General features: G+C 39.2%; 1 protein-coding gene and 1 non-coding gene across 2 annotated transcripts in view; one reads left to right on the top strand and one right to left on the bottom strand.

The window, feature by feature from the left end:
* The window catches only part of WDHD1 (WD repeat and HMG-box DNA binding protein 1), a 29767-nt gene extending 2250 nt beyond the window's left edge, over positions 1–27517 (bottom strand). The window contains exons 1-23 of the mRNA XM_010712117.3: positions 27409–27517; positions 25867–25978; positions 23058–23209; positions 21251–21362; positions 20906–20956; positions 18406–18501; positions 16827–16919; positions 16271–16377; positions 13765–13900; positions 13182–13380; positions 12782–12975; positions 11990–12174; positions 10622–10863; positions 10009–10146; positions 9577–9733; positions 7777–7891; positions 6478–6609; positions 5893–6110; positions 4246–4376; positions 2497–2553; positions 1613–1656; positions 1321–1473; positions 750–883 (exon numbers count right to left, since the gene is read on the bottom strand). Coding sequence (XP_010710419.1) covers positions 750–883; positions 1321–1473; positions 1613–1656; positions 2497–2553; positions 4246–4376; positions 5893–6110; positions 6478–6609; positions 7777–7891; positions 9577–9733; positions 10009–10146; positions 10622–10863; positions 11990–12174; positions 12782–12975; positions 13182–13380; positions 13765–13900; positions 16271–16377; positions 16827–16919; positions 18406–18501; positions 20906–20956; positions 21251–21362; positions 23058–23209; positions 25867–25978; positions 27409–27485 — 3035 coding nt within the window. The 5' untranslated portion in view covers positions 27486–27517. The remainder of the gene's footprint in view (positions 1–749; positions 884–1320; positions 1474–1612; positions 1657–2496; positions 2554–4245; positions 4377–5892; positions 6111–6477; positions 6610–7776; positions 7892–9576; positions 9734–10008; positions 10147–10621; positions 10864–11989; positions 12175–12781; positions 12976–13181; positions 13381–13764; positions 13901–16270; positions 16378–16826; positions 16920–18405; positions 18502–20905; positions 20957–21250; positions 21363–23057; positions 23210–25866; positions 25979–27408) is intronic.
* On the top strand, positions 15017–15088 carry TRNAG-UCC. Its single transcript has one exon. It is a non-coding gene; the product is annotated as a tRNA-Gly (tRNA).
* Positions 27518–27810: the final 293 nt, after the last annotated feature.

Below are 27810 nucleotides of genomic sequence, written 5' to 3'. Positions count from 1 at the left end.
AGTTTCATGAGGACTGGGATTGTGGAAAATACATCTGCTGCAGAGGAGTAACACGCATTAAGAGTGTTAGCAAGAAAGAGATCTATTGCTTAAGTGATGCCAGCTTTTTGCTTTCTGTTTTTCCTTAAAAAGTTTATATGAATAAAATTGCAAAACAAAAATAGACAGCACAAAGCAAACCAGCAGCACCCATATTAAAATTAACCATTTACACTTCCACATACAACATTTAGCTTTCAGCTCTCTGAGTCTGCCTAGGCATGTTTTAATGTTAAGCTCTCCCTGTATTTGGAAATAGTACAGCAGCATTCAAAGGTTATCATCAGTTTCAAAATTATTAAGGCAAAAAATTGTTGCTTACACCCTTGAAATGATACACTGTGCATTAGGCACTGTTTGTTTATTATTCATCCACATATTCATGCGTGCACTCTATGAATTTGTTTCAGGCTGATGCAAAACTTACACTTTGAACAATGCTGCCATGCATAACTGGAAAGATTGAATAAACAGAAACTTTCTCTGCTCTGTCACTGTGAATGTAATAAGCATGTTATTAAATTGCCACAGTATAAGCACCAGTTTGCTGTTCTTCTGAAAACTCACAGATATGACAATTTGTGAGCTAAAACTTGAATCTTGATATTAAGCCACCTTGGCTAGCCCTATGTCTTCAGAAACAAATAGTTTTTGGACTTGCTGTTCTATCAAGATCAGACTATGGCACTGAGCAGCAAGTGTTCACTCACCTTTTGTTTTCAGAGCTGTCCTGTGCAGTGACTTGGACCACAGGGGGCTCATTTCCTGCTTTTTCTTCTCTTTCTCCCACTCTTTTTTCACTGGAGCTAGGTGTGCGTACCTGGAAGAAGGACGCTGCTGAAGCCTGGAGAAGTTGGTGTATTAAAAAAAATAAGGTGAATGAAAAACTGCAGCAGTGCCACCCTCAAACAATGCACATCAAAGAGCCTAACAAAAAGCAGACCTTTTTCTAAACACGTAGCAGTCATTTCCATGAATGGAACAACTCATCCAAAAAAATGTAACATAAACCACTTGACTTCAGCACAGCAGACATTTACTTAATATTATTTAAAATAAAAGCATGAGATTCACTGCAGAATATAATTTCTACAAATGAAGCAACACTTTTCTATTCCTGTTCTGCGTTTGCATAAATTTCTGCATTATGCTTACAAGAACACTGCCACCTACAACTGTTGATTTACTAAATCAACAGGTTTCACACTTGATGAAAGCTGGTGAAACTCAACTGACTGTTTTTTGCTTATTGAAACAACGTGAAGAGACCAGAAGCATTACCTGCTTGGACTTCAGCTTAGGAATCAGAGGCTTTATAACTGGAGGGCTCTGCTTGTTTACAGCTCGACTGCTAGAAATTTTCTTTGAGTATTTGCTCATAGTGTCTAAAACGTTTGCTGAGGGGACCAACGGGTCCTTTTTGCTGGATGCCACCTAGCAAAACAAATAAACAGACACTTTCTTTATCCTCTGTCCCCCCAGGATTTCTGTCGTAGTTGTACTGTGTATTTAGATATAATCATCTGCTGTGATTTTCAGAATACCACAATCAAACCAGCTTCAAGATTCTTACCTTGAAGGGATTCACTCGTCCTTGGCTGCTTGATGCAATTACAGCTATTTAATTGGAAAGAAAAACAAGAATGTAAAAAATGTGTGTGTGCACAACACGCACACTGCAGATAAGTAGATGAAAGATCATCAGCCTCATTTGCAAAAAACGTGGCCAACATTCATTTTTCATGTTTCAGCCTCTGTTAGTTGAAAATTAAAGATGATGACTGGATCAGAGGCATTCATTATCCCACACCAAACCAAAGAAGTTCCCTTTAGGCTTGAAAGCATTTGGATAAAAAGAAAAGCACTTTGTTAACTGCATGAAGGTTATACTATACATCCTCAGCTATTATTAGTCATCAGAAAAGCCACACTGAACCTACAACTACAAATCCATAGGAACACCCATTATTTCCTCCATTTCCATTCCTATTCATCTTGCTGGAGGATGGCAGGAGGAAAGAAGCAAGAAAGAATAAAGACTGCATTCTGCCCTGCCTGTTAAACCAGACTAACAGTCCTACGGCAGGGATACTAACTCTGCTCTGTAAGTGCAAGCAATGAACATATCTGTAATTATGAAGACAAATCAAATGATTATTGTTCTAATTTTTCTCTGTCTGAAAGAACACTTTCAGGACAAAGCCAGACAGACAACTGATTCAGCACTTGGCACAAGCAAGGTTATCAGCATAGTGCTGAAGAGCATCATCAGGTAAAGATGACATCAAAGGAATAAGGAACCTCTTAAAAATGTGAAAATAACAATCAGCATAAGTTACTCCTTGACAGCACCGTTAGGCACTGTATTTTAGTAGCAATGAGAGGAAAGAAAATAAAAACAGGAATGGAGGCGGTGAGGCAAAGTTCTTATAATGGAATAAATGGAGATTTACTCACCAGACTTAGGAGTAATCACCTCTGCTGAAGAGACTGCCTTGGAGAAAGGATTTGGCCCTTTGGAACAAAAAGGTACAGTAAAATGTAATAACATAACCAGTTAAAAACAGAATCCTAAACACACAAGCAAGTTATAGGAAAGCAATCTGTATTTTAAAGTATATCTGTTCATTTCCAAATTGTGCACACACTTTTACAAAGCCATCCATCTTCTTTAACTGGGTTTATTTTAAGAGTTCTGTACTTATTTCTTAAACCTATTTTTTTTTAATTAGAAAAGCTAGTCATGTCTGAAAGAGAGAAGCATAATTTTTAAATAAATACTTAACAATAAGAGATAGACAACTATGATATGCCAATGCTGTAAAAAGTAAATATAAATAACTATAGTAAAACAGAAAGCAGTAGTTCTGTTTTACAGGTAAAGCTATCTTTCCATCCATCCATTTTTTGTCTCCTTTTTTTGGGGGTAAGAAGCTAACACACCTTACAGACCAAGCAAAATGAGAATAATCACTAAACTCATTTTGCTTTTCTCCTTCAGATCACCACTTAGAAGCCCCCAAATGAACATTTTCAGCACACAGAAACATACAGCAGGGTGGGAAAGATGAGGAGGTGAATGGAGACAAAGTAAAGGGGGAAAAAAAAACCAGTCTGCCTATGGTAATGACAGGAACATCAGAACACTGCAGACTGCCTGACAATTGTTTTGCAAGTAAAAGCCCAGATGCTGAAGAGGGAATACTCAGTGAACTGTTGGTCCACCAGTTCATCTCCTGCAAGACTTGAACTGAAGTCAAATAATAGCATCACAGAGTGACCTAGTATGTTAGAAACAGTGTCAGACAACAAAAAACCTCCCCAGGGATCCCTTTAAGCAGTTATGGACCATACACAAGCGAGCTGTGCCAGAGCAGGAGATACACATTCTGTTATTCTGCAGTGACTGCAGGCACACGCTGGGCTACGGACCCTGATCAGGTGGGCTCTATCATGCAGGGAATTCTGGTAACAGGAAGCTCAGGGGCAGAAGTTTCTGTGTGTCACCCTGTTAGACCTGTTGCATATCTTTTCATGTGTTAAAGGCAAGATGGATTAGAAACCACTAGGCCTGTTCTAACTAGCCAGCAGAAAACACAGCCCCTGCTACAGCTGCAAACTTTCACAATTCAGTGAAAGAAACACGATTAATTTCTACTGGCTTCTAAATTGAACCTCACCTTTTTGTCAGGTGCTGTGCCTGTCTTTCCTAAATTTTATGTAAAAAATAAAAAATAAAATAAAAAACAGAGAGAAAACTCCATTAGGACAGTTGGACTACATGATCTTGCAGGTCCTTTCCAAGCTTGTGATTCTGTGATTCTATGATTACTTGTTTGGTGCTACATCCAAACTAAAAGTTATCAGAGAATTTCCAGAATTCATTATCAAGTCTGTGAAGAACACGTCCAGATAAGATGTCTTGATAGGACAAGGGGAAATGGTTTCCAGTTGAAAGAGGGGAGATTTATACTGCATATCAGAAAGAAGTTTGTTATAATAAGGGTAGTGAAGCACTGGCACAGGTTTCCCAGACAGGTGGTTGATGCCCTGCTCCTGTAGACATCCAAGCTCAGGCTGGATGGGGCTCTGGTCAAGGTGCTCCTGCTCACAGCAGCAGGACTGGACTAGATGGCCTTTAAGGGTCCCTTCCTACTCAAACGATTCTATAGCTTCCATCCCACTCAGAGAACAGACTTTTCTTACTCTGTTTAGGCACTTCAGGCATTCCTTCTGCTTCCTCACACCCATCGGTTTCCTCAGCCTCTTCCATCTCTTGGTCCTGCTGAGCACTTCTGCCTGGCAGCTGGCCCCACTCTGTGGCAGAGGTGCTGTAACTAAAAGGAAGGAATTCATCAGGAAGGAAGAGGTGCCTGGAACTCCACCACATTCACACAGTAAACTGAAACGAAGGCTAACTTCTTTAACTAATTTAGGAAATAAGATGAAAAACATTTGGCACTCGTTACACTGATTACAACGCAGTGATTACTAAAAATCAAGTTGCATTAACCACTGCAGTTCAGCACAAAGCACTTGCAGTGATTCTCATGTAGCTCTAAGACAGACCGCACAGCTATGAAACCACCTGAGTCTCAAACCCAGTCCAAGTGCTCACACCATTCTTCAAATAGCTCTGCACACAAGAGCAAACATTCTAACAGAAAGAGCAAGCTTTTGCCACCTTCTACAGAGCTCACAACATGGCTGCTAAGCACGCTTTGCCACAAAGGTAAACACAAACAGAAGACACTTTCTGTAATCTCAATTTAAATATAAATACCTCCACTATCATGAGAAATGCCAGGCTACTTTTCTGCATAAACAAAATGCACATGTGACAAGAGAGACTCATATGTTCAGTCTGAAGTTTAGGCAGCAGGTTTTCATGTTTAATCCAGTTATTTTCTAAATTCCCAAATTATAGTATGTACATTCCTTGCATTTCCCTCTTTACTGACTACTAAAATGCATGTACATGTAAACAAAAGGTTCATGTCTCTTACTTAGAATGGCAGTATTAAATTGCTTGGGTGCAAAGAACAATCCAGTGTCTGTGGTGTATTTCAGCCCTCGGAGTGGCTGAACTTGCAGATGTGGGATAGCAACTCCCATCCATGCTCCAGAAGGGGGCAGACCACTTGGCAAGGAGTTTTAAACATGCAGTTTCACACAGGAGAAAAGGGAAAGGCTCTAGACAAGTTCCTCTGCTTATCATTTCCTCTTGCTTAAAAAAGTTACAAACTGCATACAGAAAATTGCTGTGGGAGGACACTGCTTCTGATAAAACATTATGACATTTCTCTGCTTTATCTGACTGGTGGTTAGCTATTTGCTTCCTTCCAGCTGCATCATCCAGATGCCAAGCAAGAACACACAGCTCTTCCGTATGTCCCACAGTTTAAAACAAATTCAAAACAACAACAATACGCAGAGAGAAGAAAATAAACTTCTTTTGCCTCCAGATAAAACAGACGTAGGTATAGGAGGAAAGGCAGGCAGCACAGATATAAAGAAATGAACGCACAGCAAACCTGTAATATTTCATTCGTTTTGAAGAGCTGGGATTAGAGGTGAGGGAATAAGACATAGTGGGGTACCTGAGGTAGCTGAAAGATGAGGGAGCTGCCTAGAAGTAAAAGGACTTTAAAATGGGTGTGGATGAAAGAGAGGTAAAAGGCAAAGAGAAAAAAAAATTAGGTTGGAGTCGATCAAAACAACAAAAGCTTAGAAGAAAACAAAAGTAAAAAATAATCAGAGCAACTTAGAATCAGGTCCATCTTGCCTCTGAAGCCACTGTTAAGAAATCAGTAAAAACATTCCCAGCTTTTTAATCCCAGAAATTTGCATTACCCAGCATTCAAGTGAGTTCGGAAATCCTCCTCCTCCTCTTCATCCCCCAGTGCTGTTGCCAATTCACTTGCTTTCTCTACAGCCACCTCGCTGAGTCGCTCAGCTAAATTGAGTCTTCGAGAGCGGGATGCATACTTGATGGCTAAATTCACAGCATTTTGTGTCATGAGGTCAGCAAGTTCCACACAGCGGAATTCACGCTCCAGTTTACAAGAAAGCTGAAAGGAGAAAAGCCTTGAGAGTTACATAGTTCAGTGACACAGCTCTCTGAAGACTACAGGACCAGAACACGATGAGGTTTTGTGTACCTAGTGAATAAAGACAAACTGCCACAAATTATCAATCTCTTTTTAGACGGCTGTTTTTTCTTTAATTTTTGGTTAAGAAGCCTTCCTTCTTTCTATCCTGTGATAAGCAATAACAACATGAGCTGCCATCCACCTCTTATTGCATCTGGGGAGCACTAACTTCCACTGGACGAGCCAAACTTCCACTCAGAGAATCACATCAGAGTTTAAATCAAATGCCATCTACTCAAAATAAAGCGTCACGGATTATTTTTGTTTTTGATTTCCTTGTACTTACAGCAAACAATTTCATCAAAAGTTCCTGCTGTTCTTTCACTGGCTGACTTTTAGCATTTTCATCAAGCTCGTAGCCATTTCTTGATAAGTAATCCACATAGTTGTGAAATACCACTGACCGCCAGTATTGCTCCTGAAAAAGAGAGAGACATTCTGGAGGTCAGGTGGGGGTAAACAAGGAAGCTCTTAGCTCAATGCCTAACAACTTACAAAGGATTTTATCATTCATTCTTAAGTCTTCTTTTCATTTTATAACGATGGCGAGAGGTAGACAACTCTCTTCAAATGCCAATGCCTCATCAAGATAAGCAGACCACACTTAATATCCATCTACAAACTGAACAGACTCCATGTATTCTAAATTCCATTTGCACCACAGGCTTTCAGTAGGATGATTCTTAGACTTCTTCACTTCTTCACTTTGCTACACAGCACAGGCAATTCTTGAACAAATTGATCGTTTTATCTTGTAATTTCTGTCCCACAGCAAAGTGGAAGTATTCCACAGTAACACTGGAACTGTAGGAGTAATACTCATTTGTGAGACAGCTGAAAAAAAAACTCATAACTGATGTTTTCCAGTGAAATACTGGTATGGTTATTTCACCAGCCTAGCTCTGTGGAAAAATAACTCATTCAAAGCCACTAAGTTGTCATTAGATCTTAGGAATCATCTGTTTCTTTATAAGCACAACACACAATGAAGTACAAATTCCCTCAGGCTAATTTGACAGTTCCTGAAGGTTCCCTTTTATTGTTTGGAAAAGACAGGAAAAACAAAACGAAACAAGCAAACCACCATTGTCCATCAAATAAAGAATAAATTAATAAATAAATAGATCTTCAATAGGAATTAAAATGAGTTCATAGAAGAAAAGTACTTGTTGAAACTCTTTACACTTCTATGAGAATGAACTTCCAACAGCACTGGACAGTCTCTAAGTTTGAAGCCAGCATTTCATGTCCATTTCTATTTCATGTACTACAGCTGAACCCCACAACACCGTAATACATAAATCAATTAAAAATGGGATAATTGATATACTTTTCTAGATGTTCTCCTTTATTTGTAAATATTAACCTTGTGTCAACTCTAACAGCTTCATTAGGTATTCTTCTAGAACCAGCTGTAAAGCAAAACAAATGGAAAGCCTGAACTCAGATAACCTCCTTAGCCAGGTGCCTTAAGCAGAGTTTGTACCACCCTCTTCCTCGCAGAGATGATTAATAGAAAGCTTGTATAATCCCTACTATGCGGATGTCTAAGACAATCAGCTGTGGTCTCAGCATCATTCCATACCTCCATCTGTCCCTTTTCTGTTGTAACTTGGCAGTAAGGGAGTGTAAAAGATAATATTGCCACTGCAGGACGTGGAAGTGTCGGAGGGAATCGGGCTCCTTTGCAAGGAATACACCTGTGCATGGGAAACAAAAAGCAGCTGCAATCCTCATCATTTAAACCACGTCTCCTAAGAAGCAAGATACTTTAAGAGGATTTGGTCTTAAAAAAGTAGTAATTAAATTACTGACTTAAATATAGCAAGACGTAAGATTGCATATGAAGGGTTATTTTTACACTGCAACCAATAAAAGATTTTGAAAGCAGCAAGGCACACGCTGCTCTTGTTCACATCAGAAAAGTATGGCACAGAACAGACACAGATCTCTATCTCACACAACACACAATTTGACAGCAATTACAAAACATAAGTGCAGTTTATTAAATGCAGAATCTACCAAACAACAAAAGGCCACTGGAAAAAGAGCAGGCACATCGACTGCTTATTCTGATGAAGGTTTTGGACTTCACAGTGCTGTATTTAGGCACACAGAGGGCGAAAACAAAAAGGGAGGGCATGCAGATACACGTACACTAACAATGTAGTCTTAATGTTTCATTAATCTAGTGTTCTGGTAACTATCACTTAAGCAAAACATTGATTGGAGAAGAGCTGTGTTTCCAGCAGCACCAACAAGCATTGACAAAAATGTCTGGTTTCATAGCTCTAAGCTAGTGTTTCGAACACTAGGGGAAAAAGGAACAGGAAGCATTAGTGTTCTGGCTATCCAGGTTGGTTACAGCATATGTTGTTCCCACAATAACCCTCCCCCCCCCTTATCTTCAGTATGCTGGTGGCTCTGAATCGAATGCCCTTTGCAATTCAGAGGTCAGCACCATCCTTTTTGGAGCAGAAAGACAAGATGACTGACTTGCAGCTGACCATCCCACCAACACAATGTGTCCTGCACATTCTTGGTGACCTGCGTGACCAGCAAAGTGAGACAGCCTAAATTTCAATAAAATGCAACAGGTTGCCCAAGGAGGCTGTGGATGCCCCATCCCTGCAGGCATTCAAGGCCAGGCTGGATGTGGCTCTGGGCAGCCTGGGCTGCTGGTTGGTGACCTGCACATAGCAGGGGGTTGGAACTGGGTGAGCACTGTGCTCCTTTGCAACCCAGGCCATTCTAGGATTCTATGGATTCTATGATCCAGTGGGAAAAGGACACAGATCACTGAATAAGACTACGCACAAAGCTTGGCACTAAGTGTCTCTGGTGCTTGTTACAATTAAGAGGAATACTCACATTTTAAAGTAATGGGTCACTCTCAGCTAAATAATTATTTGAACACATCAGCACTTTCCCAGAATCTTTCTTTGTGGCCACAGTTTAAATATTAACATAATACCAGATTGTTCTTTTTATCTGAGCCTAACAATGTAGATTTGTTACAGGATTTGAGTCTTCTCAAAGGGACAAAAGGGAAAAATATAGCTAAAAACTCAGAAATTAAAAAAAAACGTATCAACAACAGAAGCAGAATCCTAAGAGCAACCATAAGCAAAGTGCAGTTTACAAATTGCCTGCATCAGAGATGTGATTCCATAACAAAGTGCACATCCCTGTCAGCCAAGGCAAGAAGCTAATATTAGTTTGTTACACATTATAAAACTAAGAGTTTATTCAAAACAAACTTAGTAACGAAACATTCATGCTGAATTACATTCATGTATAATTATCTGTTTTAGTAAAACTTATTTCCAGTTTCTCTTTCTAGGAGGTAAGACAAATGGAGCATTTCCCTTGGGGCATATCTGACCTGAGCTGCTGGGGGTTTTCATGGATGCCAACGACCCAGTAATGATCAGATTTGCCTTTGCAATGCTCTCGTGTGTTACACACTGGAATCCAAGTGTTCCCAAGTCCTCGGTTCAACATCCTCACAATTCCCTCAGAATCCACGTAACACGGGGTACCTGTTGGATACAAATGCAGAGAATTATTCTGACAGGCAACTAATTATGACGTGGCTGAGTTTGATCTGGTGGATACTGCTGGGAAATGACGTTTTACATAACTCAAATTCAATATCCTCTCACACAAACAGCACGACCTGGCTGGCAAACTGCTTTCCTTAGAAAGAAGCGCCACCTTCTGACAGCCAGTGCTACTGCCAGGGAACTGATCCCAGTTCAGGGCTTTCATTAATTTTACCTTATTAATTTTATTTGCATTTCATTTAACTCCATACCTTCTGCTGAGAATCCAACCCACACCAAATAGGATTTCTTTGTAAGAGAAAGAGGATCTCCATGCAAAATTTGTTTCTTCTTCTTTCCAAGCTCCATCAGCTGTACTCCAAGGCACTGGTCTCCATCAAATCCAGTACCTAGGAAGAAGTTGTTCAAAGACTATGTTAGAAAGCAAGTGGTCTTTGTCACTTGGCTAGATTTAGGTAACTTCTGAATCAAAAGCTAAGTCTAAGGCAGTGTTATTCAAGAATAGACTCCCAGACAAGAGACTACTTGTTCCTTTTGACATACAAAGTATGCATAACAACTAGTTCCTTAATTTCCTCAAATAATTAATCATGGCATGACTGAAACCTAAGTTCAATCTATTTGTGCTACTGTTATAAAATTCTCCTGTTCCCCACAAGTTAATCTAGGCATCCCAATATAAAACATATGCTTTACTGTCAGATGCTGAAGACTTACAGGTTGTGACAGTATAGCCATCGTCAAGACAAGGGGGAAAAGTAAAATATTTCTGACGACTACACAAATACAGCATTTTGAAGCCAGTAACAGATGAGGAATGAAAACACAAACTAAGGACACAAAAAGGACAGAAGGGAGAAATACCTCTGTGATAAATAATCATCAGCTGCTCTCCATGCCCTGCCATAGACACCACTGGACCTGGGAGACAGAATATCTCTTTCTGAACTCCTCCAACTGTAAACAGTCGAACCAGCAAGGCACTAGTGGCACAAGCAGCCCAGCCCTGACCTAGACAGATTGCTTCAATATCTTCATCCTTTGGCATATCTACTGTCCACTCCTTGTTTGCATCCCAGGAGCTAAAATAAATGCAGTGGAGCTTGCTGAAAGAGAGAAAAAGAACAGCACGTAAGTATTTGAACAAGAAAAAATAAATAAAATATCTGAAAATATACCATGCACTTCAACTACACTAACCTAATATGTTTCTATCAGAGACCTTGGATCTGTGAGTCTCATGGAAAGGAACAATGTCATCCTACAGATTACAAGATTTGCAAAGCCCTGCTCTTACTATTCAAAACCTGAAGAACCAACTTGAACTCCACCACTGTAGATTTAGAGCCTCTGAAGCATGAGACATATTAGAGGTCTGAAAGGAGATTTTTAGATGGAAATAGACAAGTGTTGTGCTTAATTAGCGTTAACAGGAACTGAAGGTGTTTGGTACTCCTGACAACAAGCCTTTATTACATATTTGTCAAATCATGCTATCCTTCAGGAGCAAAAAAAGAAAAGGGAACTTTGGTTCTGACATCTTAATAATTGAAAATTGTCTGTAACCAATTCACAGACACCATTATTTTTGATAGATAACTCACATGTTCACCTCACTTTGGAAAAAAAAAAAGTTCAAAGTCAGATAATCAATACATACAAATAATACTCTCAAAGGCAAAGATTGCTTCTCAGCCTGTCACAGTGCTGTATGTGCCAGAATAAGCAAAAAGTTCTTCCTTCAAGATATTTCTACAGAAAACACAAGAAAAAACAGCAATAGTACTGCTGCTGCTCTTAAATGTTCTTAAGCTCTTCACATTATAATTTTTCTTCTAAGACTGTGGGTATCTCCAAACATCTCTCCTTAGCAACGCTGTGAAAAGAAATAGCACAGACCTCACAATTTATCATTGATCTGAGCAGACTGAAAGACTATTGTTCACGTTTACAATTTCCTTTGTGCTAGCAATGCATGCACTTTCTAGTATATATGTGTTTGGGAAAAAAGAAAAAAAAGAAAAAAATCCACAGGAAACAAAATACATCTTTAAATATCTTGAAGATTGCACATGGGCGGAGGTGAAAAATCCTCCTCAAAAGCAGCCCCATAAATAAAAGAACAAGATCAAAAGCCAAAAATCTAAACTAAAGTGATAAGAGCTAGGATATATGAAACGTGGTAAGTGTAATTCCATACTACAAGTTTGGCAGAGCAAAGCCATGGCTTACCTTGCGAGTTCCTCTGTACTCTCACAGGCTAGTAAAATAGCTTCAGTAGAAAGGTCAGCCATGGTGTGATTCAGGGAGTTAGGCAGGTGTGTGGCATGATGTATGGAGGTATCATGGAATTCTATATCAATAGCGTTGTCTTGTTCATCGTTGTAACAACGAATGATACCAACAGAATTCCAAACCTATTCAAAAGAAATAATAAAATCGTCCATCATATTGACTGCCCTCAAATAGCCTACTGTAAGATAACCATCTGAACCAGTACTAGGTGGGAAACTGGAAGAAGGCTGAAGAGTTACATAGACAGGTCTGTTTAGTTTTGAAACAGCTCAACTAGGTCAAAAAACAGTTTTGTTCTCATTGCTTAGCCATATTTCTCCTTACAAAATAAAACGTTAACAGCTTGCAGTTACAAAGAAATAATGACTGATGAAAGCACAAATCTTAAAAGTACAAAAATATCCACAAATTCTGACTAAATAGAAAGTTTGACTTCCATAGCACAGGTACAAACTGTATTTCTGTCTCGAAGCCAAATATTTACTTCTACATCAAAAGCAACCAAAACACAAGGCATAAAACTGTGCAGTCTGCATTAACACGAAGCCTAATTTTTACTAGTTAGCTTCACACTGTGAAGCAATTAAAAAAAAAAAAAAAAAAGAACAAAACCACAACATACAAATATAGATTTGGGAAAGATCAGATTAAGATCAAGCAAAACCAGGATATTAATACAATATTAACAAAGCAACTACATTTACAGAACCACACAGAAGTGAGATTTACCATGAAGCGATGCATGAGATGTACAGGAGTGGAGCCAGACTGGAATGGTTTTTGCCTGGGGGTTGGCCTTGGCCCATCATAAAAAGGCTGCTGTGTAGATGACGTTGGCAGAGCTGGAAAGCCACCAATCTGATCATCATCATCATCCTCCTCCTTTTCAAGTAGATTGGAATTAGCTTTTATCATTCCAATATCTAAAAGTTTCAAACACATACATGTATATTGATATCTTCCAAGTATTATCATTGCAGCAGAAAATAGGTAAAAATATTAAAACAGTGAAAAGTTATCTGGAAAAATAAGACAGAATGTAGGTAAATAGACGATGCCAAGAAAGGATGCTAAGAATCTGTTTCAATAACAGCACTACAGAGCTCTGGAAAATTAGCTTATTCTGTACCTAATGAATTATCATCATCATCAATTACTGCCTGTCTTGGATGGCCTGATGTTGGCATAAGGTCATCATCATCATCACCATGATCTCCATTAGCTCCAGTGTTTGGGGAAGATTGTGGTTCAATCATATCTCCATTTAAATAGTCATCATCATCTCCATCAAAAAGATCTTCATAGTCTTTCGTAACAGTATTGGCAACCTAAAACCATGTTATCAATTATAATTAATTATCAGGTGATAATTATTAACTATTTTTATCAATATTAGCAATTCTAATTCCTTCCAGTATATAAAGGAGGCCTATGGAAAATCTGGAGAGGGACTTTAATCAGAGTGTAGAGATAGGACAAGGGGTAAAGGTTTCAAACTAACAGGGTAATTAGGAAAAAATGCTTAACTATGAGGGTGATGAGGCCCTGGCCCTGCCCAGAGCTGTGGGTTCCCACCCCTGGAGGTGCTCAATGCCATGCTGGATGGGGCCCTGGGCAGCCTGAGCTGATGGGAACACTCAGTAGAAAACGTTTCATGCAATTTGATGACATAAACGATCACTTGAATGTAAGAAATAATTGGTGCTGATCACCTTGTCGTTTGGTTTCTTTCCACCACCGATGTCCTCCCACAACCCCAGATTTCCTTCAGTATCTGTATAAGCTATTTGCTCATATTTGGGATGCCATGCCAGTCCGCAAATCGAATAACTTTTCTCATGCTTCATCCTAAAAAGAACATGAAAATTCCCTATTTTTATTAAGACTCTCAGAGCAGAAACACCCTCAAGTTATTGTAAGCAGTGGTAATACTAAAGAAAATAACATAAATATATATATACAGATAATAAAATAATTAATAAATTACCTTTGGAATAAATAGCTACCCTAAAAAATAGAGCAGACCTTCCTTTTCTATGAAGGAAATAATTAAAGCTTTAAAATCAATCAGAATCATATTCATAAAACAACAGCTTCCTGATGCATGCAGAATACAAAGTAATTCCCCAGCAGACAATATGTTCCAGAACCATCCAGTTATAAAAAGAACATTCAGCTGTTTCTCTTGTACCAAATTGATGATTTAGTCCTTCATCTTCTCCTCCCTTTATTCTCACAAAACAATCCTCCCATGAATTATTTACATGATGTCTTTAAGGCCTTACATATGCACTAGAGTAACAATCATGTTTCTGACTCAAGATATTCAGACAGATAAAGCCTCCCTTCTGTTCCTCACTGTAACTAACCAAGATAAAGTTCTATTTGTCCTTTTCCTGCCTTCTGACTTACTGACATGTCAGTATTTCTCCTTTAGTTGCATCTTACTGCCAACAATCTTGAACTTTGTAACTTGGAGATCTGTTTCCATCAAAACTATTCTTTAATCAACTAGAAGATTAAAATGCAATAAAAAAATAACGCCTTTGAAATGCTTCCAGATTCTTTTAGCTATGCACACTACAGATGGTGGGGGAAGGCAAAGCAACACCACTTTCCTACCTGACAGACATCAGTGGAAGTTGCTTCCTGGCAGAATATGGGAATGATGTGGCAGGCCCTGAATACCCATCAGCACAAGAAATTAGGTATTAGTGTGCCTCACTAGTGTGCATAAGGGAAGAGCCCTCCTCTTGCTCCCTTGCTCAAGCCTAGCCTGAACATTAGCCCTGCATCACAGCAGGACCACCCAGACCTGACACCACTCTTCCAAACCTGTGCTTGCTTGTGTTCTTCCTCTCCCCTGATGTGCTTGCAGAGACCATCTATAAGATCAGATAGATGGGATTTTTTAGCTTAAGCCTTTATTTTGCTGCCTCCTGGAGTTCTTGCTAGCACAGCACAGCGTTGGTGGTATAGTGGTGAGCATAGCTGCCTTCCAAGCAGTTGACCCGGGTTCGATTCCCGGCCAACGCAATTTGCATTTTGGGTTCTGGAACCCTCAGAGCCCTGAGTTGGATGACTGAGACCTGCAGTGACAATAAAATCCCAGCCCAACCCCAGATCTGTGTGGGATTCGCTGCTCTACCTAATGCATATAAGCCTATGGGGCTCAATGGGATTCATCCCAGGGTACTCAGAGAGCTGGCTGATGTCAATCTGAGACCTCTCTCAATTACTTTTCAACGGTCTTGGAAATCTGGAGAGCTCCCAGAAGCTGGCAGATGTCCCAGTTTTTAAGCAGCACAAGAAAGGAGACCCTGGTAATTACAGAACTGTCAGTCTCACTTCAGTGCCTGGTTAAATTATGGAGATTATTCTGGGAGTTATTGAAAAACACTTGAAAGACAATGTAGTCATTGGTCACAGCCAATATGGTCTTCAAAGGGGAAAGCACTGCTTGATAAACTTAATTTCCCTTCATGAAAAGGTTGTCCACCTAGTTGACAAATGGAAGCCAATAGATGTGATCTTTCTGGATTTTAGCAAAGTTTTTGATACTGTTTCTCACAGTATCCCTCTGAACAAAATGCCCAACATACAGCTAGACAAGTACGAAACACAAAGAGTGAACAATTGGCTGATGGCTCAGACTCAAAGGGTTACAGTAAATCTCTTCAATGTTTTTATAAGTGATCTGGACACACACTCAAATGCATAGTAGCTAAGTTTGTGGATGATACTAAAAATTAGGATACTAAAAAAATAGAACTGGGGTCTCTGCTCTCTGGTGACAGCAATTAGATGTAAGAGAACAGAATGGAGCTGTATCAGGGGAGGGTCAGGTAGAGATCAGGGAAAGCTTCTGCACCAGAGAGTGGTGGGCATGGAACAGGCTGCCCAGGACAGTGGGCATGGCCCCTAGCTGCTGGAGCTCAGAGCATTTGGGCAATGCATTCAGACATAGGGTGATTTTGGGTGGTACTGTGTGGAGACAGAGGGCTGGGACTCCATGATCCCTGTGGGTCCCTTCCAACAAGGGATGCTCTGTGATTGTACGGTTTGCAGTGGAACTTTAGCAGAAGGTTTACTGTCTTACCCTGTAAATCTCAATTCAATGGTTCTCAATTTGCACAAATAAGTTTTAAAGAGGAGATATAACAGTTCTATTTTAACAAAAAGTATGTATTATGGGGATTGTGGAACAGCACTACATACCTCTCTATGCACTCCTGGGTTTCCACCTTCCACACCACCATACACCCATTCACGCTTCCAGCTGCCAGGTACTGCCCACAGGGAGACCACACCACAACATTCAGGGGCTAGGAAGAATGAAAAATTATAGGGAGACAAAGTATTACCAATGCACACAACGCATTCATATTCTGAAGCATAAAATCGACGTTCTAGAAGAAAAAAAATATCTTTAGCAAACCACATCCAGCTTCCCAAACTAGAACTGCCTTCAGAAAAGTTCCCAGCACAACCATTCTTTAAAGATAGCACACTTACTCTCCTTCAGAATACTCAACTTCTGTCACTAAATGCTGTAATACAAACCATATCAAACAACCCATGATAAAAAACAGAGACACATAGACAAGTTTGACACTCATCTAATATCTCTTGCCTTGGTTTCTGATATCAAGTTAATAGGATCAGAAATGAAAGTGGGAAGGGAAAAAAATCCTATGCAGAAGGTATATTTCTAGCTGAAGAACACTTAAGATTTGTATGGAAGATTTAGCAAGCAGATGTTTTGTGTACCTACCTGCGTGATGGAAGTATCTGATAGATCAACTTGATTATCCCAGGTTTCTCTTCTGTATAGTTTAACAACTTTGTCTACAGGAATTGCCAGCAGCTGTTGAAAGGAAACAAGAATTAGGCAATTTAGAACAAGTTATCTTTCAAGAAAACATTCAACCAAAAAGCATAGCTTCTTCATTCAAAAGTATTACAGTAGTGTCAGCCTACATGTCCAGCAGTTCTCTTGGCATCCTAGCAATACCAACTGAGAAAGTAAAGAATGCTGAAATAATCTTGAATTACAAGGTTCTTTAATGCTTTCCATATGCAACACAGCAAAGAATGTTTGTTTTTACTTTAATCTTCATTTATTTCTGGCAGAAAACTGATGACAGCTGCAACATAAGGTTCTAAGTTCTTATTTATGTAACAGCTAAGAAACACGCATAAATAAATTTTGGTGCTCTGAACACAAGTCTTATGTTCTCCCTTTTCTTTCCTCCCCATCCCTCTTCTTATCAGATGACAATTTCTCTATAAATCTTACTTGAATAGCTCGTTCCTGAAATAATTCACTTGGTATTTAGCAAACCTACATAGCTGTTACTGCCTGTTTACTTCATAGGATTTGTGTGTTAGTTGGCTTTGTTTATTTTTGTTTTAAAGAGATTTCTAATAATCTGCTTTATAATAGGAGCAAAGCAGCTGATTACATTTGTGTGACAGTGAAGAATTTGTGTAAACATTAAAGTCTGTGCTTTTATGCAATATGTGTACCAAGTAACCTGTGCTTTAAGTGACATTCTGTCTCCCACAGAAGAGTAATCCATAATGCTAGGTATTTCAGAGAGTGGACACGTGCAGACAGTGCTCACAAAAGGCTAAGTTGGGGAAATAGAAGATTATTCAAGTCAGAACTGTGAGAAACCACTGGAAAACACTCCTTAGACCCTGCATACTAGAATGTCAATAGTTTGACAGAACCTATTATTCATCCTTCCAGACAGCAGGCAAGAACAAAAGCCACCAAGCAATTTTTCCCAAATTACCACCTTTTGCTCAATTCTCTGTCCTCTACTTAAAGTATGATGAGGCATGCTTCATTTCATACAGGTTTGAATCTATCTGCTCCTCTCTCCTTTATGTTACCAGCTGGGGCAGGTATGCTCTAGGTTATATGATACAGAGACATCTACACAGCAATGCAACTTCCCTCCTCCTTACCCTCTTTAAGTTTACCACTTAGGTGACATTTGCAGAGCAAGATTACTAATTGATAAAATATACCAAGAGAGAGACTGAACTCCTTTGATGCTCTGCTGTGAACAATTAGGTCATTTCCCTCATGCACAATGTTCCTTCCTACTCAGCACATTGTGACTGTTCAACATTGTTTTGGGCTGACAGATGGACTACTGCCAAGCACAGTCTGGCACTTAAGCGAGCAAACACTTCCAAGTTTTTGTTTTTCCTAAAAGTGAACTTCACCCCAAATATTTTCCTTACTCTCTGGAGCTGGAATTTGGACTTGCCTGGATTGAGTTCTACTGTACAAAGAGAAACAGAGGATTAAGATGTGGCTACAACAATCTGTCACTTACCTTGCCACTGCCAGGTTGCCAGGCAAGCCTGCATATTGATTTAGCATTTATCACGTCATTACATTTCTGCAGCAGCAGCCAGTTTGTCACATATGTCTGAAAACAAAATATTCAAAAATGAGTTCTCCAGTTCTATGAACATCTACTGTATTTTTAAAACCCTTAAAGGAGAGTGGTGAAGTGCTGGAATAGGGTGCCCAGAGAGGCTGTGGATGCCCCTTCCATCCCTGGAGGTGTTCAAGGCCAGGTTGGATGGGGCCCTGGGCAGCCTGGGCTGCTGTGAAATGTGGAGGTTGGTGGCCCTGCCTGTGGTGGGGGTTGGAGCTTCGTGATCCTTGGGGTCCCTTCCAACCTGGGTCATTGTGTGATTCTGTGGAAAAAGCTAAAAGGAAAAAAAGGCATATAATTTTTAGAACTGAAATAAATTCTTTCATACAAGTACCTACTCCTTCTAAATAAATAAATAAATAAATAAATAAATATCCAAAAAGACTGAAAAATACTTTGCCAATGTAGACTTGAAAATATTTAATTACAATGCAACTACTTATAAGTTAAGATTACAGCAAAAGTATTTTTAATGACACACAGAACAAAAGAGCTCATACATTTAGGTTACAAAGAGAGAAATCTGGCCAGACTGCTCTTTGCACCTTGCTACAGTCAAATCCAGACTGACTGGAGCAAGGTGACACACAGCAGCCTGAATCTTACAATAGCAATGTAAAGATGAATGACTTGCTAAGTTCTCCTATTGCAGCACAGATGACATTACTGCCACAGCCCCAGGACAGTTAGCCTAAATGCCCCAAAGGGCACCCACTGTCAGTATGAAATTCACATTAGAAAGTATGTCTTTGTTTGAAAAAGTAGCAATTGCACAAGCAAAGTACATTCCCAATTATACTTACAGGAATAATTCTGCATGGATACTTAGGTCCAGTCAATAATGGCATTTAGCAAAAATAATCCCATATGTATATGCAGAACTGCTTTATTATAGGGTTCACTTGAAACTTTCTTCTCAAGTTCCTTAGACTGCAAGACCAGCAGAGACAGCGGCTCACCAAATCTTACTTCTTATGTGCCCAGGACTGTTTGACACAAATATTGGTAAGCTGAGCCCAATGACTGTGATTCTTAAATATTATGTCCTTCAATCTGTGATTTACATCCCTCTTTTGTGAGAAACTGCTGTGAAGTTTGCAATGGATTTTTTTTTTTTTTGCTGTTGTTTTTTGTTTCTAAAAAATAGCATACCAAGTCCCTTCTCAATAGCCTTGTACTCACTATAACATGGCCCCAACTCCACAAATAAAAAAGACTGAAATGCAGCAAGTTGAACCTTGAGTCCTTGGAAAACTAAGTTTGTGTGCCATAGGCAGAGAGCAAGAGAGCTGAAAGCACCACTGCACACAAAAACCTCTACCAAAGGAAAATAGGCATCATCTCACTGAACACAGAGTCACAGAATCATAGAGTTGCCCAGGTTGGAAAAGATCTTAAAGATCATCAAGTCCAACCACAACCTAACCATACTACCCTAACTGCTAAATCATGTCCCTGAGCACCACATCCAAACGGTTTTTAAACACATCCAGGGCTGGTGACTCAACCACCTCCCTGGGGAGCCCATTCCAGTGCTTAACAACCCTTTCTGTAAAGAAGTTTTTCCTGATAGCCAACCTAAACTTACCCTGGTGCAACTTGAGGCCATTTCCTCTCATCCTGTCATTGTCACAAGTGAGAAGAGACCATGGCATGTGAAATCCAAATCTCTTCCTAAACCCAAGTCAAAGAAGCCACTAGTCAGTCTGAAAATTGATCAGTAATTCACAGAAAGCTCAGGAAAGGTAAACGAAAACAAAACACACCTAGACAACAGTTTATTAGCATAAAGTTTACTCTTTAACCCCGAAAGCAACAGATGATATTCTGAAACCCTAGCATCCCTGCTCATGGCAGGGGAGTAAGGACTAGATGATATTTAAGGTTAGAAACCCAAACCACTCTATGATTCTGTAATTCTAAGAAAAATAGGAATCCAGTGTTGTTACCTTTGCACAGAGAGTTATTTTTGAATACGCTGAGGACAAAATACACGATGTTGACCAATAAGAAAGATACAGAAAAAAAAATCAGGGATTTCACAGGATAACAGCCGAGAGCCCAGGCAGCATTTCATGCTCTGGCTTAGAATTTCTCCCAGAAATAGATAAAAGCATTCTATAAAGTACAGTCAGATTTCTTACTAAAAAAAGCCAGTATTCAACATACAGCATGTCTTCTTCCAGGTGTTTTAGAGTATAGCTACTCTTTTATATGCATATGAACTCCCTATATAAACAGTTTTTGTAAATACTGTCAGCTGTTACTGCTAACATATAAAAAGATAAGCAGCATTTATTCCAGCAGGGTTATTTCAGTCCAGTTCTTTTTGCTGTCTGTGAAATCCCTGCTTCCCTTTGAAACACTCAACTCAGAAAGGAATGCCTTTTACCTGATCTTCCACTTTCCATACTCTGACAGAACCATCGCAGCTTGCTGATGCCTATGGAAGAGAGTTTTGCAAATGAACTAAAATGCTATAACCAACAATAAACAGATAGAATGCATAAGCACTTTTAAAAAGAAAGTCTCCTTGTTTAAACTGTTTTAAGACTTAAAATTTTCTGTCAAATCATCTTGGTAATTCCAAGTAGTTTCAGTGGTTAACTGAAATGAAGATTTATGTGCCCACTCACTTGGTTCTGTCTGTTTGTTCATTTTACTCAACAAATATTTCTTTTTTTCTCATAAGGAAAAGGAAATTCAAGGTAGAAAGTAAACAAGAAAGTATTTTTACCAGATAAATATCCATGGGGTCAAAAGACAGGCTTAAGACAGGAGCATCATGTCCTCGGAACGTTTTCTGCTTGCTGCTATCAGCCACTTCCACAACTTTGACCATGAAGTCACTGTAGATTACAATGGCACAGAGATAAAAGCATTAACATTGGAATCAATGGTGACAGAATATTTGTTTACAGTAATAAATATTAAATTGGACGACAGTTATCTGCTGGGAAGTACAACCTAAAGGAGAAGAGTCTGAATGTTTGTTATAAGGACAGATTAACTTCATCAAAAGATAGTTCATAAAATGAAAGTTCATAAAATATGGTTGAAGATATGGCATACATACAGAGCATACAGCTGTTAAACATATTATTTTATGAACTCTAGGGAAAACTTGTGCTTAGATACCAGAAATCTGACTTTACAAGAAATATCTGTTAAATGGGACCCACATTTACTGTAAATAATTCTCTTGGTCAAAAAAGGCAGAGCAAATGCTTCATCTTGTAAAGTTGTTAACAAGATTATTAAGACCAGTATCATATATATATATATATATATATATATTTATTATTATTATTTATTTACTTTTTTTTTTTCCCAACTTTATCTCCTCCAAAATTACAAACATTACTATAGTTGAATACAAAGTAGCCATGCTAATAACTTCTAAGCCAAAAAGCTCCTGTCAGAATCTTTAGGTACTGTTCCCCGTGCTACTTCACTGCTACATTTTCAAAGGGGAATCTAATTTTAGGCACTCATTTTATAATTTACATTATACATTAACTACATTAAGCTTACACAAAACTGAAGTGTACAGACTTCACATAAAAACTGAGAAATATGTGATAACACAGGCAATTCTTCTTAGCTGTACTCCCCTCTACCACAGCTGTCAACCTCCTTCAGTGTGTTACAGAAGATCTCATCAAGGGGTGAGCTCAGTTTTACAACATCTTATCTCTCATGTGAGGGCCCTGACCAGGCTGTAGAAGTACTGATTTGGGAGTAGAAGTTTTTGGAAGCAGAAGGAATTTGCTGCCTGCTTTATCTCTCAAATCAAAGTCATATCCTGGGGCAGAGCTGTTCCCTCAGAAATGAGCGCTGGCAAAGAGCCCAAATTCATGATCTCTGTCAGATTTAGAGATTAGAGCAGTTACTGTCCCCAGCTGTCCAGTCTCCCACTTTTGGTGGAGCTGGCACGTCTGCTCTGCAGCTGCCAGACTTTACAGCCCACCATATCCATCCAAACTGCTTTCTAGTTCACTTCACACTTCGAGGAGGCAGGCAGCAGATGTAACGTTCAGCCATCTCTGCTGCAGGGATGGAGGACAAATTCCAACAGAGAAGCAAGCAGGCAGTCTGGGTTAGCTACACTGCCTAAAAAGCTCATCAGATCAGAACTCAGCCAACTTCTGCATGTGTGAATACATTTGCCACATTACGATGCTGATGAGACAGGACATTATCTTTAGCACACAGTAACAAAATCCTTGATGCTGCAGTGAGATCCATATGGGTGAACACTTGTGCTTTTGCATTGCAGGACTGAAAGCTGAAAACATTCAAAGCTCCTCAAGAGCAGGAATTATTTCACAACACCACACTTCCTCTTAAAACTATTTAGTGGATCAAATGCCTCCCAGAGAATTAACAGTGCTTTTCATTCATTCCCCCACTGCCACCATCTCTGGAAGGCATTATGCATTACTTTAAAACCCTCTGAGGTATGTAGATTAATAATTCCATTGGTAAAAATCACTGTGTGAGGAAGTTGCCAGCAATGCCTTTCCTTATGATGCACACATTACCTAGATCCAGCAGCAATTCTGGTACCATCACTATTAAAGACAACGTGGTTTGCATTCATGGTAAAACGAGTAAGGATCCCATCTGGAGCTCCTTCAGGAAATGTGTGTATCTGAACAGTGTTGTTTGATACTGCTGTGATCAATCTGCCATTCTAAAAAGAGAAAAAGAGAAAAACAAACAACAACACAAAGTGTAGTGGGGAAACCACATTTATGCCCAAGCCACATTAACCCAACTACTTAAAAACTTATACAATGATTCTCTTTGTTTCAGTACTGTAGAAATACACTCCAGTCATTTCAGTACACATAAAAGTCATTATGTTACCTGTTTGGCAATTTACATCATCAAGACCTTCCCAACTTGAGTTCTTTCCTGAGAGTGGTGAGGTGCTGGAACAGCTGCCCAGAGAGGCTGTGGATGCCCCGTCCATCCCTGGAGGTGTTCAAGGCCAGGTTGGATGGGGCCCTGGGCAGCCTGGGCTGCTGTGAGATGTGGAGGTTGGTGGCCCTGCCTGTGGTGGGGGTTGGAGCTTTGTGATCCTTGAGGTCTTTTCCAATCCAAGCCATTCTGTGATTCTGTAATTGTGTATTCACTAAAATAACAAATACCCTGAAAAGTCACTAATGAATTTCAAAGAACTGTCTGCTCTTCTTCAGTTGGATAGAAAAAAACCCATCCTTTTAAATAGGCAAAAAAGCTCTTAGAACAGGAAGGATCTTGCATCCTGTTTAGATCAATATGCTACATCATCAGGAGAGGGCAGCCTTGGACCAAACTTGACAGTTAAACATCACTAGGGAAAGACGAGAAGTTCATGAGCTTTGTCCTTTTCAGAAACAGAAGGGAGATGTCTACTAAAAAATTATTCCAGATTAAAATTGATTGCAAAACAAAGAAATAATTATCCTATGCTTGGAACAGTAGCATGTCTTCCTGAAGTGACAATATTACTCCTCACTTGTATGCAGCAGTAAGTTTTTGCAGTGTACTGAAAAATGCTTTCTTATTTTTAAAGAAGCCTAAAGTTATAGTCAAAATGCTAAGAAACAGAAAGCAGTAGCCAGTGCTAAATAATCTGAAAAAATAAGAAAAAGAAGAGATCAGAGCTAAAAGTCCTTTCCAACAAACTAAGAACGCATGACTGTTTCCACTGATGTCCAAAAAACTACAACCAAGACGTTTCCCTCCTGTATTCATCGCTAATTTTCACAATTTCTGACATGATGAACTCACTCAAAACCCCCTCACTTTGTGTGAGAAACTGGGAGTAATTTGATGAAAACCAATAGCAAAACTAAAAAGCAGTGGGTACTGGGGAATATGCACAAGTTATGTTAAAAGGAAGATACAAGGAATGTAAGAAAAAGAAGAAAATGTTTTAAGGCAGTAATTCTGAATGTGTTTTCAAACGATTAGTTTTAAAATCATACATTTGTATGAATTCTCATTTATTTCATCTGTTAGACTCCCCTTCAAAACCACAAAGAATTGAAAACCAATTTTAAATTCTCCTTTATCCCTGCAAACTTTATTTTATGATACCTGAAGAACAGATGGAGACTTCTAGAATTCCCCTCTGTCATAAAGACAACATTCTGGACCTTCTATTACTAACATCATGTAAGAATAATTGCACACAAAGGAATCTGTGTGAGAATTCTCAAGCTAAATACATGAATAAGTATATTAAAAAGAATTACTTCCTATTACACAAATTTATAAAGTTAACTTATTTACCTTCTTATTTACAATCATAGTTTCTAGATACACTCCAAGGAACTGCCTTAACATTAAAATAAACAGAGCAGGCCATACTTCAAACAGCAGAACAAGTCAGCCAAGTGACAGAAATGCCTCTAATCTGTATCCTCTTAAATTAATTACTGTTAAAGACAAATCTTGTTCTCCTCCAACTCAGAACGGAGGGGAAGGGACAAAGGGGAACAAAATGTCTGAAGAATATTCTGGTCTAGTACCAATTTTGAGAGCTAAATATCAAGTAATTATTTTTTATATATATAAATAAACAAAGCATTACCAGACACTGACTCAGGAAAGCAATTTTTTGATTAACAAATTTTATGTCTTGGACCTCAGAACAGAGCCACACAAAAGAAGCTCTTGGCTTTCTATTTTCATATACCCTTCAACAGCAGTTCAGAGCCTCTGAGATGGGATGGGCAAAAGAGCAGGAATCAGCTGCACCATAAACTGCTGAGAAACTTTTGATGACTGACATTGTGAGAAAATGCTGAAACAGTCTACAAAGTTCACTGAATAATTAGTTTAATCCGCTTGGTTTGTTTTTCAAAAAGGAGATCAAAGTCTGAAATAATTATAACTGACTGTGAGGGGAGAGGGGGAAAAATAATATTACAGAAAGTCAGTATAATGAATAATTCCTCTACAAGCCTACATGGTGAAAAATGAATTGTTAGAAGTACTCTTGTTTACATAAAGTACTTAATTTAGCTAAAATATTCAACAATTCTAGAGGCTTTTTGAAAAGTGTTTTCAATATTACTTAAATATTTTCATTGACACAAAGATACTACGTGGTTGTATGCTCAAAGTTAAACAGAACTTGCCACTGATTAACCTCCATTCAATGCTGTTTTCTATATATTGATGTGAAGACAAATAGACCGAAATGTGCTGCACACAATATTATTCTTGCCTTTTTCCATATATTATCTCAATTTACGTGTAAATGTTACTTAAGTACACCAGCTCAACAGACATATCTCAATAGACATATATCAACATCAGCACAACACAATTTAACAGATCTGTTAATTACCATACCTTCAGAGCACATGAATAAGCCTTCTCTCCAACATTAATGGACTTTGGATCATCATCATCCAGGTTTTCCCAAATCCTAACATCTCCATCACTGCCACAAGTTACGATGCAGCTGTTCAAAGACACAGGATTTGAACCAAATGAAAACAAAGTGTGTTGTTTTTTTTTTACTGAAACACAATACGTATGATATAATTCACTGAACGCTAATAAACATGAAAAAAAATACAAATCTGGTAGCACAACACAGTGCTGATGTCTCTGATAACCCTCTAGGCCTGGCACTCACTGAATTGAACTTTACTTATCAATGCATGCTCACCAGGATCTAGGTGGAATTTTTCAGAGGACTCATTTCACTGCCAGCTGAGCATTTAATTGCTTCTTAAGCCTCCGAAAATTTACCTTACAGCTGAGGGCAAAACTAAGAGTGTTAACACACACTTGACTTAAGTTTAACAAGCTTAACACGTTTCAGACTTACAGAACCCATAAATATATTAACATGGTCTTCAACTGTCAAGTTTGCTGGAGATAGATATAGCTTTGACTTCTTACAGCATATGCAAAAACATATTTTCTTCCAAGATACATTTAGAGTCTATGAAATCACTTTTGTAAAAGAGAATACATAGAGGATCTTATACGTGTGTGTGTAGGAGTTGGCCTTTTTCCCTGGTTACAGCGATAGGATGAGAAGTAATGGCATTAAGTTGCATCAGGGAGGAGTCAGGTTGGATATTAGGAAACATTTCTGATCCAAAAGAGAGGTGAGCTACTGGCACAGGCTGCCCAGGCAGGTGGTGGAATCACCATCCTTAGAGGTGTTTAAAAAGCATGGAAATGCATTATTAAAGAACATGGCTTAGTAGGCAATACTGGGGGTGATGGATGATCCTAGAGGTCTCTTCCAACCTTAATGATTCTATATGTCCTACACACATACTGTTCTCAACAAAGACAAACAAAGGATGTGCCAGACCAACCTAGGTCATAGGTCCAACCGTCCAATATTACAGCTGGAAGAGATAATTCTCAGAAAGCAACAGACAGGAATGTGACCATCCATCCCCTAGATGGTCATAGAATTGTTTGAGTTGGAAGGGACCCTTCAAGGCTACCTGGTCCCACTCCCTGCAATAAATAGGGACACTCACAGCTCCATCAGGTGCTCAGAGCCCCATCCAGTCTGACCTCGGGTGTTTGCAGGGCCATCCACCACCTATCTGAGCAATCTGTGTCAGTGCTTCACTGCCTTTACTGTGGAAAAAAATCTTTCCGATGACCAATCTAACTCTCCCTCTTTTAGTTGGAAACCATTTCCCCTTGTCCTGTCACAACAGACCCCACTAAAGAATCCATCCCCTTCTTTCTTACAGCCCTTTCAGATACCCAAAGCTGGCTTTCAGGTCTCCCTGGAGCCTTCCCTTCTCCATGCTGCACAGCCCCAGCTCTCAGCCTGTCCTCGCAGGGAGGTGTTCCATCCCTGGGATCATTTTTATGATGATATTTTCCCCTTCTCTCTAGGATTGGGGCAGTTACCTGCCGCTGTCATCGAAACACACGTCCGTGTGTCCCTCCGTGTGTCCGTACCGCATCGGCTTTTGTGCTGATGGCATTTTTCTTCTTCCCTGTCAAGCAAGGGCAGGAAATAACATCAATTTTTTTAAAGAAAGAATCACAGAATCACAGGAAGAAGCACAGACCTCTGTCAAGCATAGTTACTATCTCACAGTGGGATTTATCTGATACACGGGGCCCTTTTTGCGCTTTCTGTATGGGGTGAAATTTATCCCGAGTAGAAAAACAATCCCGTTTCCTTACAGCAAATATAAAAACAGCATCCCCTCACATGATAGTCACACCAAAAAAAAAAAGAAAAGCTCGGCATTACCACATCCAGCGTGAAAAGATTTTAGAAAGAGCCCCAGATGGGGAATTCCA

This window comes from Meleagris gallopavo, chromosome 5 (genome assembly GCF_000146605.3).
Source record: "Meleagris gallopavo isolate NT-WF06-2002-E0010 breed Aviagen turkey brand Nicholas breeding stock chromosome 5, Turkey_5.1, whole genome shotgun sequence".
NCBI lineage: Eukaryota > Metazoa > Chordata > Aves > Galliformes > Phasianidae > Meleagris > Meleagris gallopavo.
Note: the sequence above shows the minus strand (reverse complement) of the source record. Positions and strands in the feature narration are given on the sequence as shown.